Source organism: Apteryx rowi, unplaced genomic scaffold (genome assembly GCF_003343035.1).
Source record: "Apteryx rowi isolate R43461 unplaced genomic scaffold, aptRow1 scaffold_54, whole genome shotgun sequence".
NCBI lineage: Eukaryota > Metazoa > Chordata > Aves > Apterygiformes > Apterygidae > Apteryx > Apteryx rowi.
The window spans coordinates 3,377,535-3,394,387 of record NW_020450805.1 but is presented as its reverse complement, the minus strand read 5'-3'; the positions used below and the strand labels follow the sequence as shown (position 1 = coordinate 3,394,387).

Sequence of the window (16,853 nt, the reverse complement as noted above, 5' to 3'; positions counted from 1 at the left end):
CCGCCTGCCGCGCCGAGCCGCCGCCGCCGCCGCCGCCGCCGCCGCCGCCGCCGGAGGGGCTCAGCCGGCAGCAGCTGGAGGCGCTCACCTACATTTCGGAGGACGGAGACACGTGAGTGAGCCCCGGGCACCCTGCCCTCCGCTCCGCTCTGCCCCCGCGGGTGCCTGCGCACCGCTGCTCTCCTGCCGGTGCCGCAGCGGCGCCCTCCATCCCCTGCCAGCCCTGGGCTTGGCCCCCCCGGCTGCTAGCTGGGAGCCGGTGCCGCAGAGATAAGGAGGTCTTTATCTGTAGTTGTCCCCAGCTGCTGGCTTCTCCCGAGGAACACCCAGCCGGCCAGGCTGTGGAAGGCTCCCCCATCCCCTGGCCTGGAGCCTCTTGTTTCGGGTCACGCACAGGTGCTCGGCTCCGTGGCATAGCTTTGGGTGGATAACCAACAAGTCACCCGAAGCAGGTCCGGCGGGGCAAGCAGGGGTAGGCAACCCTGCTCCTCTTCCTGCTCTGTGCTATCAGGGCACAGGCAACATGTCACAGAACGGACCCGCTGGAGGAAGCCAATTTGCACTTGCTATGAGGCTATTAGCAACTGGATGGTGGCGTGGGAGCAAATCAAACCCCCCCCCCTTCCCCAGAGGATGCAAAACTTCATCACCAATGGGGCTGGCTTGTCTGTATGAGATGGCATGTGAGCAAGACCCAAAACAAGATCAGCTATGCACAGCAAGACCTGGTGACAGCTCTGCTAGGCCCACAGATGCTGCTCAGCTGAGCAACCTGTGAACTACGTGTTCTCTGGTCAAAATCATCTTGGTTTGCCTACCCGCCAGCTGAGGGACAGCTCTCTGCAAATTTGTGATGCACGCTCTGCTAAGGGGCAGCCCTTCTGAGTCTCTGTGATGGAGAGAACAAGTTTCTCTTGATGAGAGGGGCTTCCCGCATTCATAATGCCCTCTTGAGGGCAGAAACATCATATTGGAGGTATTTGGGTTGGCTTCTGGTAACTGCATTCAGCTAATCATGTCTCTTTCCTGTTGTACATTCCCTCAACGGAAGATCTTAATCATAAATGAGGGCAGAGTATGAGTGAAATGTGCTCGCAGCTGAGAAACGCAAAGCTTTGACCCAAACCCAGGCCAGAGTTGAATACTGAGTAATGGTGCAAGAGGAAGAGAAACTAAGAGGCACTAACACAAGCAAGACAGATGAATTTAGTGGTGTCCACACAGTAGGCTTAAACAGAAGCTTCAAGAAGACTATGTCCTTGCCTGGCAGAGCACATTTGCCTCTCAGGTTGAAGATGAGATGGGAGCAAGCCCAAGTGTTTACTTCCTGGTTAGCAAGGAACCTGTACATCTGCTAATTAGTTCATTAATGTTCACTGTGGGATCTGCTCAGAGGATTGGCTGGAAGTCTCACAGCAAGCAAGGTTAGACTAAACGCAGCCTCCCACACTCCCCAGTGGTGCACTTGGATAGCTTTCTAGTGCTGTCCTATCTATATGCTGGCTCTGCAGCTCCTCTGCATGGGAAAATTCGCTAGCTTACACAGCTGTAACCCCAGAGCCAATGTGCACGCAGAGAGAACCACAGGTCTTAATTAGGCTGGTGGAAGTAATGCTGCAGGAAAGCCCCCCGGTCCCATTATGTTATGTTATGCTGTGCCAAGGCTCACCACTCTCTGTTCTTTAGTGAGCCCAGTACATGCAGCTGTTTGGAGATGCTTTTCCTGTTTGAGTCTGTCTCGCAAGGTGGCTGAACCCATTGCTTGTCAGACTTGCTTGGCTAGAACATAATGCAAGCATCTAATTAACTAGGGAAACATTAATTGGCGCTGCCTTAGTTACTCCAGGCAGGAGAGGCTTTCAGAGAGCTTTCCAAGTGGTTGCAGTCGCTCTTCTGTTTTTCCTCATGTACAGTGCAGTTTAGAACAGGAAATCTGTAAAGAGCGAGGGAGGGAGTGAAAAGTCTGCTGTTAGTGCAGCTTGTACAACTTGGGGCTAGGGAGGTCAGTGCAGGGAGTCTGCTTTCCTGAGATCTGCTCCCTGTGCTGGGAAAAGAACATATTCTTGTGGTCAGCGTGGTGAGGTTGTGGACTTCTGCCTCTTCTCTTCCTGGCTCGTCTCCTGACCCTGTGGGAGAGGTAGGCGGCATTTATATTTAGCAATGCTGAACATCTACCACTCCACTCGCGAATAGGACTGTGAGCATCCAACATCTCCCTGAACTGCCGCCACTTTTCTATGCAAAAACAGATTGGGGCTAATAGTAATGTTAAAGTCTAAGGAAAAATCACTCATCACATGATTGGAGATCTCCAGAAAAAAGCGATCAGATGGCCATAGGCCACTTCCTTTTCATCTAGAGAGGCAGACCTGACAACTTCTTTTCATCTTGGTCAGCTGCACTTTACTTTGTGTGCCTTGCTTGAATGTCTGCCACAAGACAGATCCAAGACAAGGCTTAGAATCATAGTATCATTATTTTTTCAGCAGACTTGGGCAATAACACTTCCCTGTAATCATTGTAATTCTGGAAATACAAAAAGCTCGGGGTTTATTCAAGTAGTTCCTGTTTCTCCAGCTGCCCCTGCTGGTACCGAGTGGAGAGGAGCACTGCACTCGCACAAAAGGAGCTGATGAAAGTATTGGCTGCCCATCTGCACTACCCTTCCAACATGCATAGCTTCCCCAGACTTGCCTACCTGTGCCTCCTCGAGACGTGTGCAGGGGGGGGTTGTGTTTCTCAGTCTGGCACTTATGGCAGAAGTACACAAGGTGAAGGCAGAGGGGAGAAGCATGTGCTCAGACAGTTAAAGTCTCAACAGGATCTTCCTTGGATTACTTCCTGCCACCTCCGCAGGAGAAGAACGTTAATTGAGGCAGGATGAAGCAATGGGGCTAAAACTGACTGTTCCCTCCCTCAAAATTAGAGGGGCCTGGTTATGTAGGAAGGAAATTAGCTAACACAGGAGATGTGGGTGTAATGGCCAGTGAAATGTGTGGGTACCTCTGTTTGAGCAGCCGTCTTCCAAGAATCATTTGCTAAAACCCCAAACCCAACCACCCCCTCCCCAGCGCAACTGGTAGTCTCTCTGCCTTGAGGAATTCAGAGCTGTAGTAACTGGGCAATGGCACATCAGCCTTGGAGCAGGATCAGCAGAGCTGGARTAGCAGGAGAGGTCAAGGAGTGGGAGGAAACCTGGAGCGACAGGCAGAGGATGGCGGGTGCACTTAGGGCAGCAATACCCTGGTTATTCCATGGCAGGGTAGAGAGCAAGCCCTGCCAGAAGGTTGCTCCCTTGCCCTCAACCTCAAGCTGTCTCCTCCAAGCATCCATCTCTTCCTTTTGAACCAGCTCCTTTTCTGCTGAATTGAATCCCAATGGGATTGCTTTGTGTGGAAGTGAAGAGAGGGGCTTTCCAGCTGCAGGAATGGCTAACTCCTGGCAGGCTGCAGTTTGTTATCATTGTGCCCTGGACTCCAAACAAACTCAACCTTTGTTAGGAGTCACCGAGGAAACCCCCTTGTTGCTGGTCTCACCAGGCACGAGAGCTCCAGTGTCCTGGGAAAGGGGTGGGTGTGGGGCCAGCTCCTGTGGAGTGGGATGGGATGTGACAGGATTGTCTGTTGCATTCCAGCACTAGGGAAAACCTCTCCATTCGCTAGGGCTTGTGGCAGCCTCTGACAGCTCTACAGAGACGGAGTTGATTTATCAGTGTGGAAAATTAGACTGAGCTTCCTCTCTCTAGAACTATATGTTCCATCTTAAAACATGTTTCCCTTTCTTGCTGTCTTGGTCCTTGGGCCATGCGCCAGTTTATGTCATTGGTACCTGATGCCACAGTGATGGACTCCTTGGCAGTGGGCAGCTAGGCACGGTGTAGACGAGACATGTCAGTATGCGTAGTCTTGCTCTGAGCCAGTCGGCCGCGTTGTGCTGCGAAAGGCTTGGCGCTACGCCTCTGCGGAAGGGGGGTTGCTTTCTGCACGGGGCGCTCTATGCAAAGTAGCATGGCTTCTCTGCGGGGGTGAAGGTCAGGGGTCCCCAGCTCAAATCAGAGAAGAAAGATCTTGACATCCTTCAGATGGAAAATGGGACAGAGCAGTTTTGGTCAGGCACATGTGTGTAGGGGGTGGGTAGTGTCTCGGGGAAAGAGGGTGGCAGAGGAAGCCTGACTTCCTCCTTCCACTAGAGACAAGTGCTGCCGTGTCTGCTGATAAAAAATCACGTGCTGGTGACTCGTGGGCTGAGATGCATTAACAAGGGTTCAGGGAGAGTTAATTAAGTAAATTTTGGTCTCCACAAGAGCTGATGTTCTGGGCTGTCCTCCAAGTGATGGTAACTGGCAACTGTGGTAGTGAAGGGGATCTTTCCCACTGAGCCCTTGCCTGCTTGGGTAGCCATCAAGTATCAAGCCTCATCTTGTAGGGCCAAGAGCCCCCTTTAACAGCTGACCAGCATGTGCCAGCCTTAACTCTCCCATCTCATGTGGCCATGTTCTAGAGTTCTTCTCCATTCAGGGAAATAGAGATCTTCCCCATTCAGACTGTCTTCTCCTGTGTTGCTGCTTGCTCAGAGCCTGCCCTGCTGAATACAGGTGTTGCTGAATACTCTGTACCCTCTGGATCCCAGCATGTGTGCTTGCAGGAGTCGCAGGCTTAGGGGAAAACTCAACATGTGAGAGCAGAGAAGAGAAACCACTGTAAAAGAAAAGAGCAGGGGATCGGAGGGACACAGTTTTAGGGAAGGATTAAAGAAGTCCAACGCAGAGAGCATACCTCCTTGTTTCTGGTAGGGCTGGCAGTCCCTCTGCTGAGCTATGCTGGGTTGTTGCTGGCTGCCCAGCAGTGGGATGGTCATAGTTAATGGGAACTGGCGACTGGTGTCCTGCAGTGGAGCTGGATGGTCTCACAGGGCCTTTCCATGCCTAATGCCTGCATTCTCGCAGCCTGAGTCTATCCGCTTTGCTTTTAATTAATAGGCGCATGGCCCTTCTGTCAGATGTGCTGTGTGATTGCCTCATGCTTTGAGGAGGTGCCTCTGTATCAGAGGCCGTGGGTCACATGTGCCAATGGCTGGGCACTCGGTTGGCTTCACATTCCCCACGCTGCCCCATGTACTCAAGACTGGGCATGCAGGACACCAGCTGGTACCATTTAAGAGGCACAGACCTCATGCCAGATGTGAGCAGGCATGCAGACAAGGAAGCCCTTATCTCAGAGGACAGTCCTCATGGGACCCAATGTGGCCTCTCCCCTCTGTGGGCCAGGTTCTGGGGTCTTATGTCAGGCAGGACCCTTTTCTGTGAGTAACTGATCTCCGGAGAGCTACTCAGTGCAAACGAGGTTAAAGGAATGTGGCTTGGACAGATTTTGAAACCCTTGTTTTGCTTCTCTTGTTTTTTCCTTAGGGGCTTTGGAAAGCTCCTTGTCCCTTTCAATTGCCAAGGGAGTTCGAGTCCATCCCTGTTTGCTCCTTAGCACATTGCTGTTGTGGAGGAGAGAAGAAAATGAGGCTTAACATGAGGCTGGCTGGAGGGAGGGGATCTGCCATGTCCAGCTTCCTTTGCCTGGACTGTTGACTCTTGCTCTGTGCATGTCAGGACTTGGGTTAGCAGGGAAGGCTTTGGAGCCACTTAAAGTGAATGCAGGCTGCTCTGGGCAAGGGTCCTTTAGGATGCCTGTCTGCAGCTTCTTACCTGAGTTTTCTCCAGACGCCAGAAATTCCTGCATGCTGCAGGGTCACACACATGCATAACACTTGATGTGACATGGGTAAGTCCTCTTAGGTAGGGATTGGTCCTCTGAGGTAGGGATTTTTCCCTGTTCTGATGACTTCAGTCTGGCCTAGAGGAAGTTTCTTCAAACTTTCCGCCTGCACAGATTTACCTTGGAGCTGGGGAGAGACACAGGGAACTTCAGCAAGAAGGAAAGGAAAGAATGGCTGGAAATTTCCATGCCCTGGGTTGCAGAAGCCCGTTGCCTGGTTATATGGGAGGGCTTTGGGTCCTTGCACTCTGCAGGCGGGCTTGGATGCTGAGCTCAGCTAAATTAATGAAGAAAGGTTTGGTTTTGTTGTTGTTGTTGTTAATTGCTTTTTTAAAAAATTCAATGTGGATAAAAGAGGAGTCAGATTTGACTGTGTAGGAAGAGAGGATGTGGGGTCTGAGCTGTAAAAGTGGTTACTGTGCTCCTTTCAGTGAGCTATGTGGGATGATCTCTGCTTCCCAGAGATGGGAAGTCCCACTGATTAGAGCAGAGGCAAGGGTGAAAGGGGGGCCCTGTGAGGTCCTAGACCCAAGGCTTGTGCCTCATTAAAAGAAAATCCTGTGGCAATGAGGATAAGTATGCAGGGCTGTAAATGATTGTTAGTGTGTGTTGTACAGGCTCTGGCAAAGTCCAGGCACTGTCCTCTTGAAAGAGGCTGTTCTGACCTGAAGATACCTGCGTGTGTACAGAAACTGTAGGAAGATGTTTTTGCTCCTTGATGAGCAAGAAGGGGAATCTGGTCTGTTTGAAATGGAGTTGTGTCAGCCAGTGAACCTTTCAGGTTGTTTCCTGGTTTTACTGCAATCCTTCATCTCACTTCTCAGCCTGTGTCCATGAAACTAGCTCCATCCTCCTGGGCTGGGATGGGCTGACCTGTTTTCTGGCTTGCCCCATCCCTCTGGTGACTGCACTGCAGGACAGACCCCTTGTTTTGAAGAGGGCAGTCCAAGTGCACCTGATGTTTAGTATTCCTGTGATCTGGGGCCCTTCATCTGCTCAAAATGCTCAAACCTGTGGGTGCAGAGTCCAGAGGCTGTGAGGTAGGGGCTGCAGTATGCGGGTGAGTCATGAGGCACCTTCACTTCTCCACCTCTGCCTCTCCCACCTTGGTGTGTGCCTGAAAAACAAGGTGCCCACTGCCCTATCTCATTGCCTCCTCTGCCAGTCAGCCCCCAGTAGCCCTCATCCACCACCTCCTGCCCTCATCTGCCAGCACCCAGAACATACCCTCTGCAGGGTGACACAGGAAGGGGGAGGCTGTGTCCCCTCTCTGTTGATTGGTTCCCAACCCTCTCTTTGCCCCCAGGAGCAGCAGGCTGGGAAACAGAGTGGTGCTTCCCACGCTGGAGATCAGGGGCACTTGGACCCCCCCCCCTCCTACCTCACTGCCTCTCCCCACCTGTCTTTCCAGCAGTGCTGCCAGAGGAGCTGGGGAGCTTCAGTGAGTTTCCAGTGAGGTCTCTGAAGACAGAAAACTTGAAGTAGTCACCAGGGAGCAATCCCTCTCTGCTCTGGCTGACAGGGCTTTGCTTCCTGCTAGCCACGACATCCTCCCAACCCCCCTCAAATCACAGCTGTGTGCTGCCCTGGGGAGGAGAGAAGGAACCTGCAGAAGTGCGTATGGGAGACCCAGGGCAGGAGCATAAAGCACAGGGATAAGGCTACAGCTGGCTGGGATCATTTGCTTCCTTGGAGCTGTCAGAGGAAAGCTGGAACAGTTTTAACAGAGCAGGACAGAATTGCATTTGCATGGGGGGAGGAAGGGAGCCCAGGGCTGGGCTAGCAGGGGGCTGCAGGGCAGGATGGTGCTGTGTTTGCTGAGCCTTCTGGCAGAGATTCATGCTGGTCTCCAAGGAAGCAGTTAGCAGGGCAGGTTAAAGGGCTGGAACGGGAGAGCAGGATTAGTGCGGAATTCCCCTGCTGTTTTTCTCTCTGCTATCTCTCCTCTGTATTGCTGCTGATGCCATTTCCTCCTGTTAACAAGTTTCTCTTGTGTGAACTGTTTGCAGATTTCCTACCCATCTGCTTAGAGAAAGTGAGGAGTCAGGAGCAAATTCTTCCTGCTATGGTCTGTGGACAGTGAGCTTATCTGGAGAGGGAGAGAAATTAGTCAGAGCAAATCCTGTTGGATGCTTGATCCCATGTCCTASGTATTTCTAGTATGAGTTGGTGAAGGGAAAAGCTGCTCTGAGGGACAAGGTTCCTTGCCCTGTGGATGGGGGGATCTCCATGGTCAGCCCCTTTTCCAGAGGGAGGAGAAATACCTGTGGAACTGAAGTAACTTCATCAGTTCTGCTTGTGTGTCAGAGCTGAGTGTCACCCTTAGCCCGTTCTCCTTGGCTTTAGTTGCAGGCACCCTCAGCAGACATAGACACTTTTCCTACCAGGCAATTCAGGTCACTTGCAAGTCTGGGAGTTGGACAGCACTGTGGAAATGGGCTGTGCCTCATCCAGGACCACCTCGGACATGGTAGTGCTGCATGTTCAGAACTGGGACCATGTTCACTTCCAGGGACAGCTCTGACCCTTGTGCTCCAGGATCATGGATATCTCTGATGATGGGTAGATCATCTTCTGCCATGGCTGCTCTCTATACACGGACCTTTGCAATTCAGAGCACTAAAGAGTCTCCTTGTCCCAGGATGGAGCTAGTGAGCAAGCAGGGAAGCTGAGGATGGACTCAGCAGTCTACTCCTAGGCTGGCCATGCTTCCCTTGCCACAGCTCCTCTATCTGCTGCCCTTTCCAAAACTCCCTGCTGCCCTTTCCAAAAGCCCCCACTGCCCTCCCCCCGTGGCTGCAGGCATTAGCGTGGGGAGAGAGCGAGCAGGGAAGTGGTGCAAGGCAGAGGAGAAGCATGCAGGCGGTTGAAGGAAGGGCAGAGGTCTGAGCGTGGTGTGTGGCAGGGTAGAGGTCTTCTGGCAAAGGCACAGGGCTGGGGCTGGATGAGGAGGGGTGTCTAGCAGTAGATGGAGATCTCTCCATCCCCTCTCCCCTGGGTTTGTGGCTAGGCTGTGAGCACTGAATGCCAGCAGGTAGCAGTCTGATGATGGCSTGGCCTTGTGGCTGCTGTGCCGAAATGGGAGTTGTGCTTCTAGCCTTGGCAGGGATAAAGCAGGGATTCACATGGCATCTGTGCCTCATGTTTCCTGGTGTTAGGAGGTTTCCAGGTTAGCAAGAGACAGTCTGAATTCCTGGCTCGCATCGCTGTAATGCATCTGTCCATGGCAAAGAGTCCCTCTCCCCATGTGTGCGTGCATGCACAGATGCACGCACACACACGCACAATGGGCTCATCCCACTCTGGTGGCTGCTCTGTGGTTCCCCTAAGTAGCTCATGGCTCTTGCACCCATTTCAGGAAGTCAAGGCCTGGCAACAAGGAAAAAGGAGAATTAATGCAGAAATGAGAGCACAGGAGGAGGCTGTGTCTGGGTGGTGAAGGAAGTGGAGGAACGGGGGGTGAAACCAATCTTTAGAAGCAGGCATGTCCCAGCTTCAAGGTGAAAACCTGAGCTCTGCCTGGGTGGGAAAAGTCACCAGTTGTATAACTTTTAATGTTTCTGCAGCATAGATGTCCAAACTTGCTAGTCCTCAGCTTCAGCTCTGGGAGCTGAGCCCAGATCTCCTGGCGCTCAGCCACCTTGTTGAACTGCAGAGCCACCAAAACCAGGAAGAGTGAGGTGCTGACGGTGGAGGCTGCTTGGGGTTTCTACCTCGCGCGTGTGACTGCCCCACCTGCCCCATGTGATGATGTGGGTATGATGTGGGGAGCTACCGAAGGGACCGGGGGATTCCTGGGGTGGATGGAGGTGCAGAGGCTGACTGCAGCGGGGTGCGACCTCAGTGTACACTCTCGCTTGCTGCAGCTCTGTCCCCCGGGAGCCGAGTTTGGCTCTGGAAAGTGAAAGCAGCAGAGGCTTAAAGTTCAACCTGAATTGCCTTGGAAAGTCCCCTGCCTGAGCAGTCTTATCTGTCCTATACCTGAAAAAAGGCATATCCTGCAGCTTCCTCCAACACGTGGCATTTGGGAGTGGGTTTGGAAGAACAGGGACAGTCCCTGTTCATGGGCAAAGGACACCTCTGCACAGGTGCCACAGCCTTGTCTGATCGAAAACCCGCTAGGGAATCTCCCTGTACTGATTTACCAGGGCTAGGAAAAGCGAGAAGGCATTGGGGGAGGGCTGTGCCACCATGTAAGTTTTGCAGCTGTAAGTTTGCAGTTTCCGCCAGCCCAGCCCTGGGCCCTCCGGCTTGGCCCCTGCCCCATGCCTGCTGAAGGATGCTGCCTCCTGTCCACGTGGCCCCTTAGCCAGGCCTCTGCCCTATCTCGCAGGCCCCCTCCCCCTGCCCCTGGGAACGCTAGCGGCAAGGGGGGCACCCCATGGCGTTGCGGAGACAAATGTGGGTGGCCTCTCCTTCCAGCGGGGAATTCCCTGCCTCTGCGTGACCTGGGGCTTTCCCGGGGACACAGCCTTTCAGGCACAGCCTCTCCCCTGGAGGCAGGGCAAAGAGGAACGTGTTTGTTTTGCGGCCAAAAAGGGGACTTGGCTGAGGGTCTCTGGGGTTCCACGTGCTGGCTCAACCATTTGGCAATGCTTTGGAGGACGTAGCACTGTAGCCCTTCCACCTCTCTCCAGCCTTTGAGGGCCATATGGCCCTCCCGTCCCTTCACCTTGTGTATCCCTGCCCTACAGCCAGGACCTCCCCCTTGCCCTGTTGTGGGGTGGCTCTGGGTTAGTGACCTGCAGGGTACCCACTTTATCTTGCCCCAGGAGCAATTGCTCCTGTTYTTCCTCATGCTGCATTTCCTTGTCAGGCAGCAACCGGACAAAGAGCGGAGCCCACACCAGGGAGTGTGTGTCGTGTAGATAAAGGATTTTTGGAGGAGCTGGCCCCTGAGCTGCTCAGCGAATCCATGTCCTTCCCCTGCAGCTGGCTAGAAGGCAGTCCCTAGCCCAACTTCACCTTCTTAGGGCCAAGTATTGCTTTTTTTATGTGTGGAAGGATGTTGGTTGGTCCCTCACAGTTGCAGGTGGCACCTGGCTCTCAGGAAAGCCTGGCATTGGGGTTTCTGGCCAGGGCTGCCGAGGCTGACAGCTCTTGCTCTTCATCCCTCAGACCTTCCTGCCTCCGCCAAGTAGCGTGGGTGGCATGAGCTCAGTTAGAGCTCGGCCTTCGGCTGGAGCTGATCCTTGCCAGAGATAAAAGCGACCACAGGGCCCCAGCATAGTGAGGAGGCAGCACAAGGCTTATCTCTGTCATGAGCCTGCAGAGCGGGAGCTGACGCCCACTCATTCTTGTTGGCGTCCCTCACCTGCACGCACCTGCGAGCTCAGCCTGCAGCCTGGGAGAGGGGAGGAAGGGGCCTGCTGTCGGGCTGCCTTTGGGTGCAAGCGCTGGGGTTGCTCCCCTGATGAAGCGGGGTGGAGACCCTCTCTGGCAAGAGGGAGGCTGGGGAACAGAAGCACRGGGCTGCTTGCTGGCAGGCTGGAGCTCAGCAGGTTAATGGTGCAAGGCTGGAAATTCCCTCCCAGCTCGCTTCTGTCTCTCTCTCGCTTCTGTTCTGACTGCACAGAGGACAGCAAGGGCCGGTGTGAAACTCACACGAGTGCAGTTTGCAGGCTCTGGCTCATGGGCCTTGTGGTGGGGCAGAGAAGGGGAAGGGTAGGCTGGAAATAAAACCTTGGGCTGTGAGACCCCAGGCTCTGGGACCATCAAACAGCCATGAATGCCATGTCCGGAGAAAAGGAGCGCTCTGCCAGCCACCCAGCTCAGTTGAATATGCTGAGGCTGTCTAGTTCTGGTGTCCCTCTGCTTTGGCATGCTGTGTGCCAGCCTTGCTGTGGCAGTGCCAAAAGGGAAGGATGTGGAGGAGAGGAAATTGGTGTGGACTGGCAGACAGCTTGGCACGGGGACTGTGCTGTGCAGGTGATCTTGGAGTGCTGCCAGGCTCCTGCCCAGCTTTTGCTGCACGCCTTTGCAGAGGGGAAAGCAGAAGTGTCATGCGTAGCTGGCAATAGGGGAAGTGGAATTCCCCTAGCAGCTGCCAGAGTCCAAGCCTCCAGTTCCCTCCGCAGCAGCCAAGCCCAGCCCATGGGCTCTGCAAAACAGATCCCGGGCTCTTCAGACTTCCTCGGGTTGGAGGCCTGGCTTTGGGCAGTTCTCACTAGGTTTGCGTCCTGTGTATGTTGTGAGGTCAGGGTAGGACCCTATAGCTGCTCAAGGGGGACAGAAGGGTCACATCCTGCTGTGACGATCAGGCTGAAGGTCTGCCCGGGGAAATCTCAGGCTGCCTTTCTGTCTTGCTACTGAGCTTTCCCTGAGAGAGGGCAGGATTGCAGAGCTCTGAGTTGGTGGGAAGGGAAGATGACTGGGGACAAGGTGGGGAGATTATTTCTCCATGCAGCTTTGGAGGATCTCTGCTCTTGATCATGACRCTCATCACTGTTGGGTTTTTCTTCCCTCCTCTCTTCCCTTTATCCCTTCTGTAGGTTGGTTCATCTGGCCATTATCCACTGTGTCCCAGATGTGGCTCTCTGCTGCATTGCTCAGCTGCCCAGAGAAGTGCTGGAGGTCCAAAATGACCTTTTCCAGGTATGCAGATGTAATGAGGAAGGAAGGCAGGTGCCACAGGCTGCTCCCTGAATAGGTGCCAAATCTGTCTGTCCTTTCCCCAAGGCTTCCCCTACCCCTTTCCTCCAGAGCTTGGTGAAGGTCCCATGTGAGCAGTCTCTTTTTGGGGAGGGGGAGAAGACTGTGGGAAGTATCCTGAAAGGGGGATGACAGCTCCCAGCACCACAGGGTGAAAGGGATGCCCATGCAGGCCCCTTACCACATACATGCCTGGGCAGGTGTCAGACAGCCAGGGCCCTGGGACATCACAGATGCCCCAGAGGGTGGAGCAGCCACAGCATGACCATGGTAGAGTAAATAACCTAGGACAGCAAGATCTGCCTGTTGGGATTGGCAATCTGCATGGGTGATCCCTGAGTTGAGGTGCGGGGAGCAGCTGGGCAGCAAACCTTTGCGGCCTCTCTGCGATAGCCACACTTAGCCCTGGCACAGAGAACCACTCCTACACAGCAGCCCGCCCACGCTGCTGTGGTGGTTTGTGTAGGTTGGCATTGCTGAGCAAGCCTGTCTGGCCTGCTGGAGATCCCCCACTTCCTAATTTTGGTCCCCACATCCTCACTAGACCCCGCTCCACTTAGCTGTGTACCTGGAACAGCCCAGTGTGATCCAGGCGCTCATCCACAAGGGAGTCAACCCCGGCCTGCAGGACCGCAATGGCAACACCCCACTGCACCTGGCCTGTGAGCAGCAGCGGGTGCAGTGCGCCCAGCAGCTGCTGCAGGGCACAGCCCTCCCAGACAACACAACCGAGCCCAGTGGGCACCAGCAGGACCTGCAGCTCCAGAACTGGCAAGGTGAGACCTGGGGGCAGCCCAGCCCTGCGGTGGTGGGTGCAAGTGCCAGGCATGCATCTGGAGCTGTGGGGTGTGTGTGCAAGGGGGGCCAGCTGCCGTGTCTGGGTCAGAAACTGGATGTTGCATCTGCAGTAATCTGGGTGCGTAACAGAGTGGGCTCGGAGCTGGGCTTAGCGTGCCCCAGGGTAACCTGCAGTGACCATGACACTCTCTCCTCTCTTTCCACCCCAGGCCTAGCCTGTCTGCACATCAGCACCTTGAAGGGGAATATCCAGATGATGTCTCTGCTGCTGCAGAGTGGGGCCAACATCGATGTTCGGGTAACGTTGGGCATGGTGCTGGGGTGCTGTTCACCCAGGCTCCCTTTTGCATCTGCAGTCCTGTGAACTCCCTCCAGCCCTGGGGCTGGCACTGCCAGGCAGTGTCAGGATTGCTGTGGGGCTTGGAAATGCCAGATTTTGAGGGAGCAGAGAGGAAGGCCTTTTAGGGGCTACCAGGTAGCAAGGGGAGATTTGGTTGCATGACTGCAGTCAGGGCAGGGGCCTGCATCCTTTTCACCCAGCCAAGGGTGTGCAGATGGGTTCAGGGAGGCCCATCTGAGGGGACCCTGCATCCATGTCCTTGTCATCTGCTTGTTCCAGGAGGGCACAAGTGGGAAGACCCCATTGCACCTAGCTGTGGAGTGCCACAACCGCAGAGCTGTTCAGTTCCTGCTGCGCAACGGAGCGTACGTGGATGCCCAGATGTATAACGGGTGCACCCCGCTCCACCTGGCCGTGGGCCGGAAGGATGCCGCCATTGCYGCCATCCTCTCGCACTCTGGGGCTGACACCCTGCTGAGGAACATGGAGAATGAGACAGCTCAGGACCTCGCTGATGGCAACGACGATGTGAGTCTGCAAGCGGGGAGGCCTGTGGCTCTGGGAGCATGTAGGGGGTGCAGGAGTCAGCTGATTTGGAGCATAGACAAAGGGGAGCTCCTGCTCCACTTCAAGTCCTCGCAGGAGTTTCTAGCCATGCCCATCCCAGCCTCCCCCATCGGGGTGCATGTTTGGCACTGGAGGACAGTGGGGTGGCTGCCTGTGGCCTTGAGCTCTAAGGAAAGCCCAGGTGTGTTTTCTTGGCACTTCCCTGGGGAGGCGGGAGTCTGCAGGGCTGGCTGGGCAGTTCTGGGCCCCTACACTGGCTTGGTGGCGACATGACCCTGGATCCTTATACCTCTGCACCTTTGGCCTTTGCAGCTCCTCGCCTTGCTGCCCTTCGACGACCTGAAGATCTCGGGGAAGCCTGTTGTGTGCTCTGAATGAGCGGCTGGACAACTTTGGCCCGTAGGGCTGCCTCCTCCCTCTGTGCTGTTGCCCTGATGCCCGCTGGGACATTGTCTGCCTGCAGTTCAGTGGGTACAGGGCCAGCTTGGGAGACATTATTCTCCCCTGCCCCCCTGGTGGCCTCAGGCTGCCTTCCCACATGGAGGAAGGTGGCACCATGAGCACTACAGAGGGGGATCATTTCATTTAGGATTTCTGCTTGGCAGGGTCTGTGCTGCAGACCAGCAAGACTGAATTTCCTGTCCCTGCCATGGAGCTGAATTGTAGGGGTCTCCGGGCTCCAGCTTACCCAGGGAAGGAGCAGGAACGGAGTGCTTTTCACACTGTACAGTGGATGGAGCATCCTCCAGCACCCCTGAACACTATCAGAATAAGTGTGGGGTGAGGAGAGTTAACACTCTAATAAATGTTTGTTCTTGCTGCGGGTGCTTGAGGTCTCATGTGATCTAACCAACTCCACTCCCCTGCAGCATCAGAGAGGCAGAAAATTACCTTGGATCTCTGGCTGTGTGAGGGCTGCAGGTGTTTCCCATCCTGCCCTAGCCTGCCTGCACCCTTGGGTCCTGCTCCCTTCCTAGCACAGCAGCAGGCGAGCAGGAGTCCTGGTACTGCTTGCAGTGGAGGTTGGCAGGGAGACACAGAAATGGGAAGGAGGGCAGGAGAGTCCCTGCTTGCAGAGCCTTTCCAGTGTTCAAGGCCAGCCCTGGGGGATCCCAACTTGGCACTGCGTTCTCGTGCTGTCTTGCCAAGCCTTCTCGCATGGGAGCTGAAGACAGTCTATAAGACGTGCTGGAAGACCAGGTTATTGATTCCTGCTTCTGCTGTCATGACTGACACCTCTCTGCCTTACCATGCCTTGATTTTCTCTTTGGCAAAGAAGGTGGAAAGATCCTGTTCCACATCCCGGCTTGGGAGGAGAGGGTGTTTAAAAACTTAGGGCATGGGTCTTCCCTGCACTTTAGATTCCTCGGGGCTGAAGGCTGAGGAGGTGGCAGGGTTATCTCCCCATCCTTCCTGCTGTGCAGCTTGCCACCCTTCCCTGCCCCCTCCCCAAGCAAGAGGAGCACGTGCGAAGAAGCATTAGGGAACCAACGACCGAAGGTGTTGTGGGAACAGAGACACTGAGGGTGTCTTACCCCACCTCAGCCAGGGAAATTCCCCACTTGCTGCCTGGGAGCAGCTGCTGTTTTCTGGGGCAAATCCTGGATGGCGCAATCAGCTGAGATGCTCCAGAGCAAGCCTTCTTCTTTCTCCTCCCTCCTTGGAAAGACAGATGCAAGGGAATGCTGCCAGGAAAACAGCATGGGCTCCCCCCAAGCCTCCCTGAAGCTTGTTTGGTCTCTTCAGCAGCGCTTGCCTGGATTGCTCCAGTTTTTTGAGCCTCCATCTTCCACTGTTTGGCAGGACCTCAACCCTGCTGCAAGCAAGCTATGTTCTGCTTGCTGGCCTCGACCAGCACCTACCAGGACCAGATGCCATGCGGTGCTACATCTGTGCTGCCTTTCCAAGACAGTGGACACTTGCCTCAAAGTGGCCTTGAGCAGGAATGACGGGCGCTGCAGGGCCGAGTGGCCTGGTGGGACAGGGCTGCAGTCATGCAGGAAGGGAAGAAAAAGAGGCAGAAGCAATGGTGATCTGCACTATTTTTTTTTTAATAAATTTTTTTTTAAAATGCGTGTCTTGTAAAATATATGCTGGGTGGCCACCTGGTGGTGGCACCAGCCCCACATCCTCACCTGCGGCGGGCTGTGGGAACGGGGGAGCAGGGCGGCCGGGCTGGGGACACACAGCAGGCCTTGCCTCTGAGCCAGCGCTGCCAAGAAGGGGCTGTTGGCAGCAGGCCCTGCGCTCCCAGCGCAGCCAGCAGCGACAGCCTCGTCCCTGTCCGGGCCCGGCTCAAGCCTGCACGCGGCAGGGCTCGGCGCTGATGTTAGCCTGGTGTTAGCAGCCGCTTCGCTGGGTGCCCGGGGTTTGGGGGGCTCAGCAGTGGTACGGGCGGCCCCAGGGCAGGGCGGCGACAGGAGCTGTTTGGGCTTCTGCACTGCAAGCGCTGTTTTCACTGCGTCAGGCCCGTCTGGAGCGAGGCTGCGAGCACCGGCTACGCGCGTCCGAGGGCTGGCGGCTGGGCCGGGGCGGCGGGCGGCCACGGCGCGGGTCTCGCCTCTGGCCTGCGTGGCCAAACGCCTCCCGGGGCGTTTTCCGCCGCGCCCCCCCGGTGACTTCCCCTCGGTGACTCGGTGTTTTCCGCTCCGGGCACGGCGGGGAAAGCGCAGCGCCCGAAACGCCCCTCGGAGCCCCCGAGCTCGCCGCGGCGGGGCCAGGGCTCGCCGCGG

General features: G+C 55.3%; 1 protein-coding gene across 1 annotated transcript; it reads left to right on the top strand.

Annotated features, from left to right (window-relative positions):
• Window positions 1-5: 5 nt before the first annotated feature.
• NFKBIE (NFKB inhibitor epsilon) lies at window positions 6-14,944 on the top strand (the record flags this gene model as incomplete). Its single annotated transcript, XM_026081222.1, has 6 exons — window positions 6-112; window positions 12,257-12,359; window positions 12,961-13,192; window positions 13,424-13,512; window positions 13,834-14,082; window positions 14,434-14,944. Coding segments are annotated over 6 exons (846 nt in total), but the record flags the coding sequence as incomplete, so codon positions are not given.
• Window positions 14,945-16,853: the final 1,909 nt, after the last annotated feature.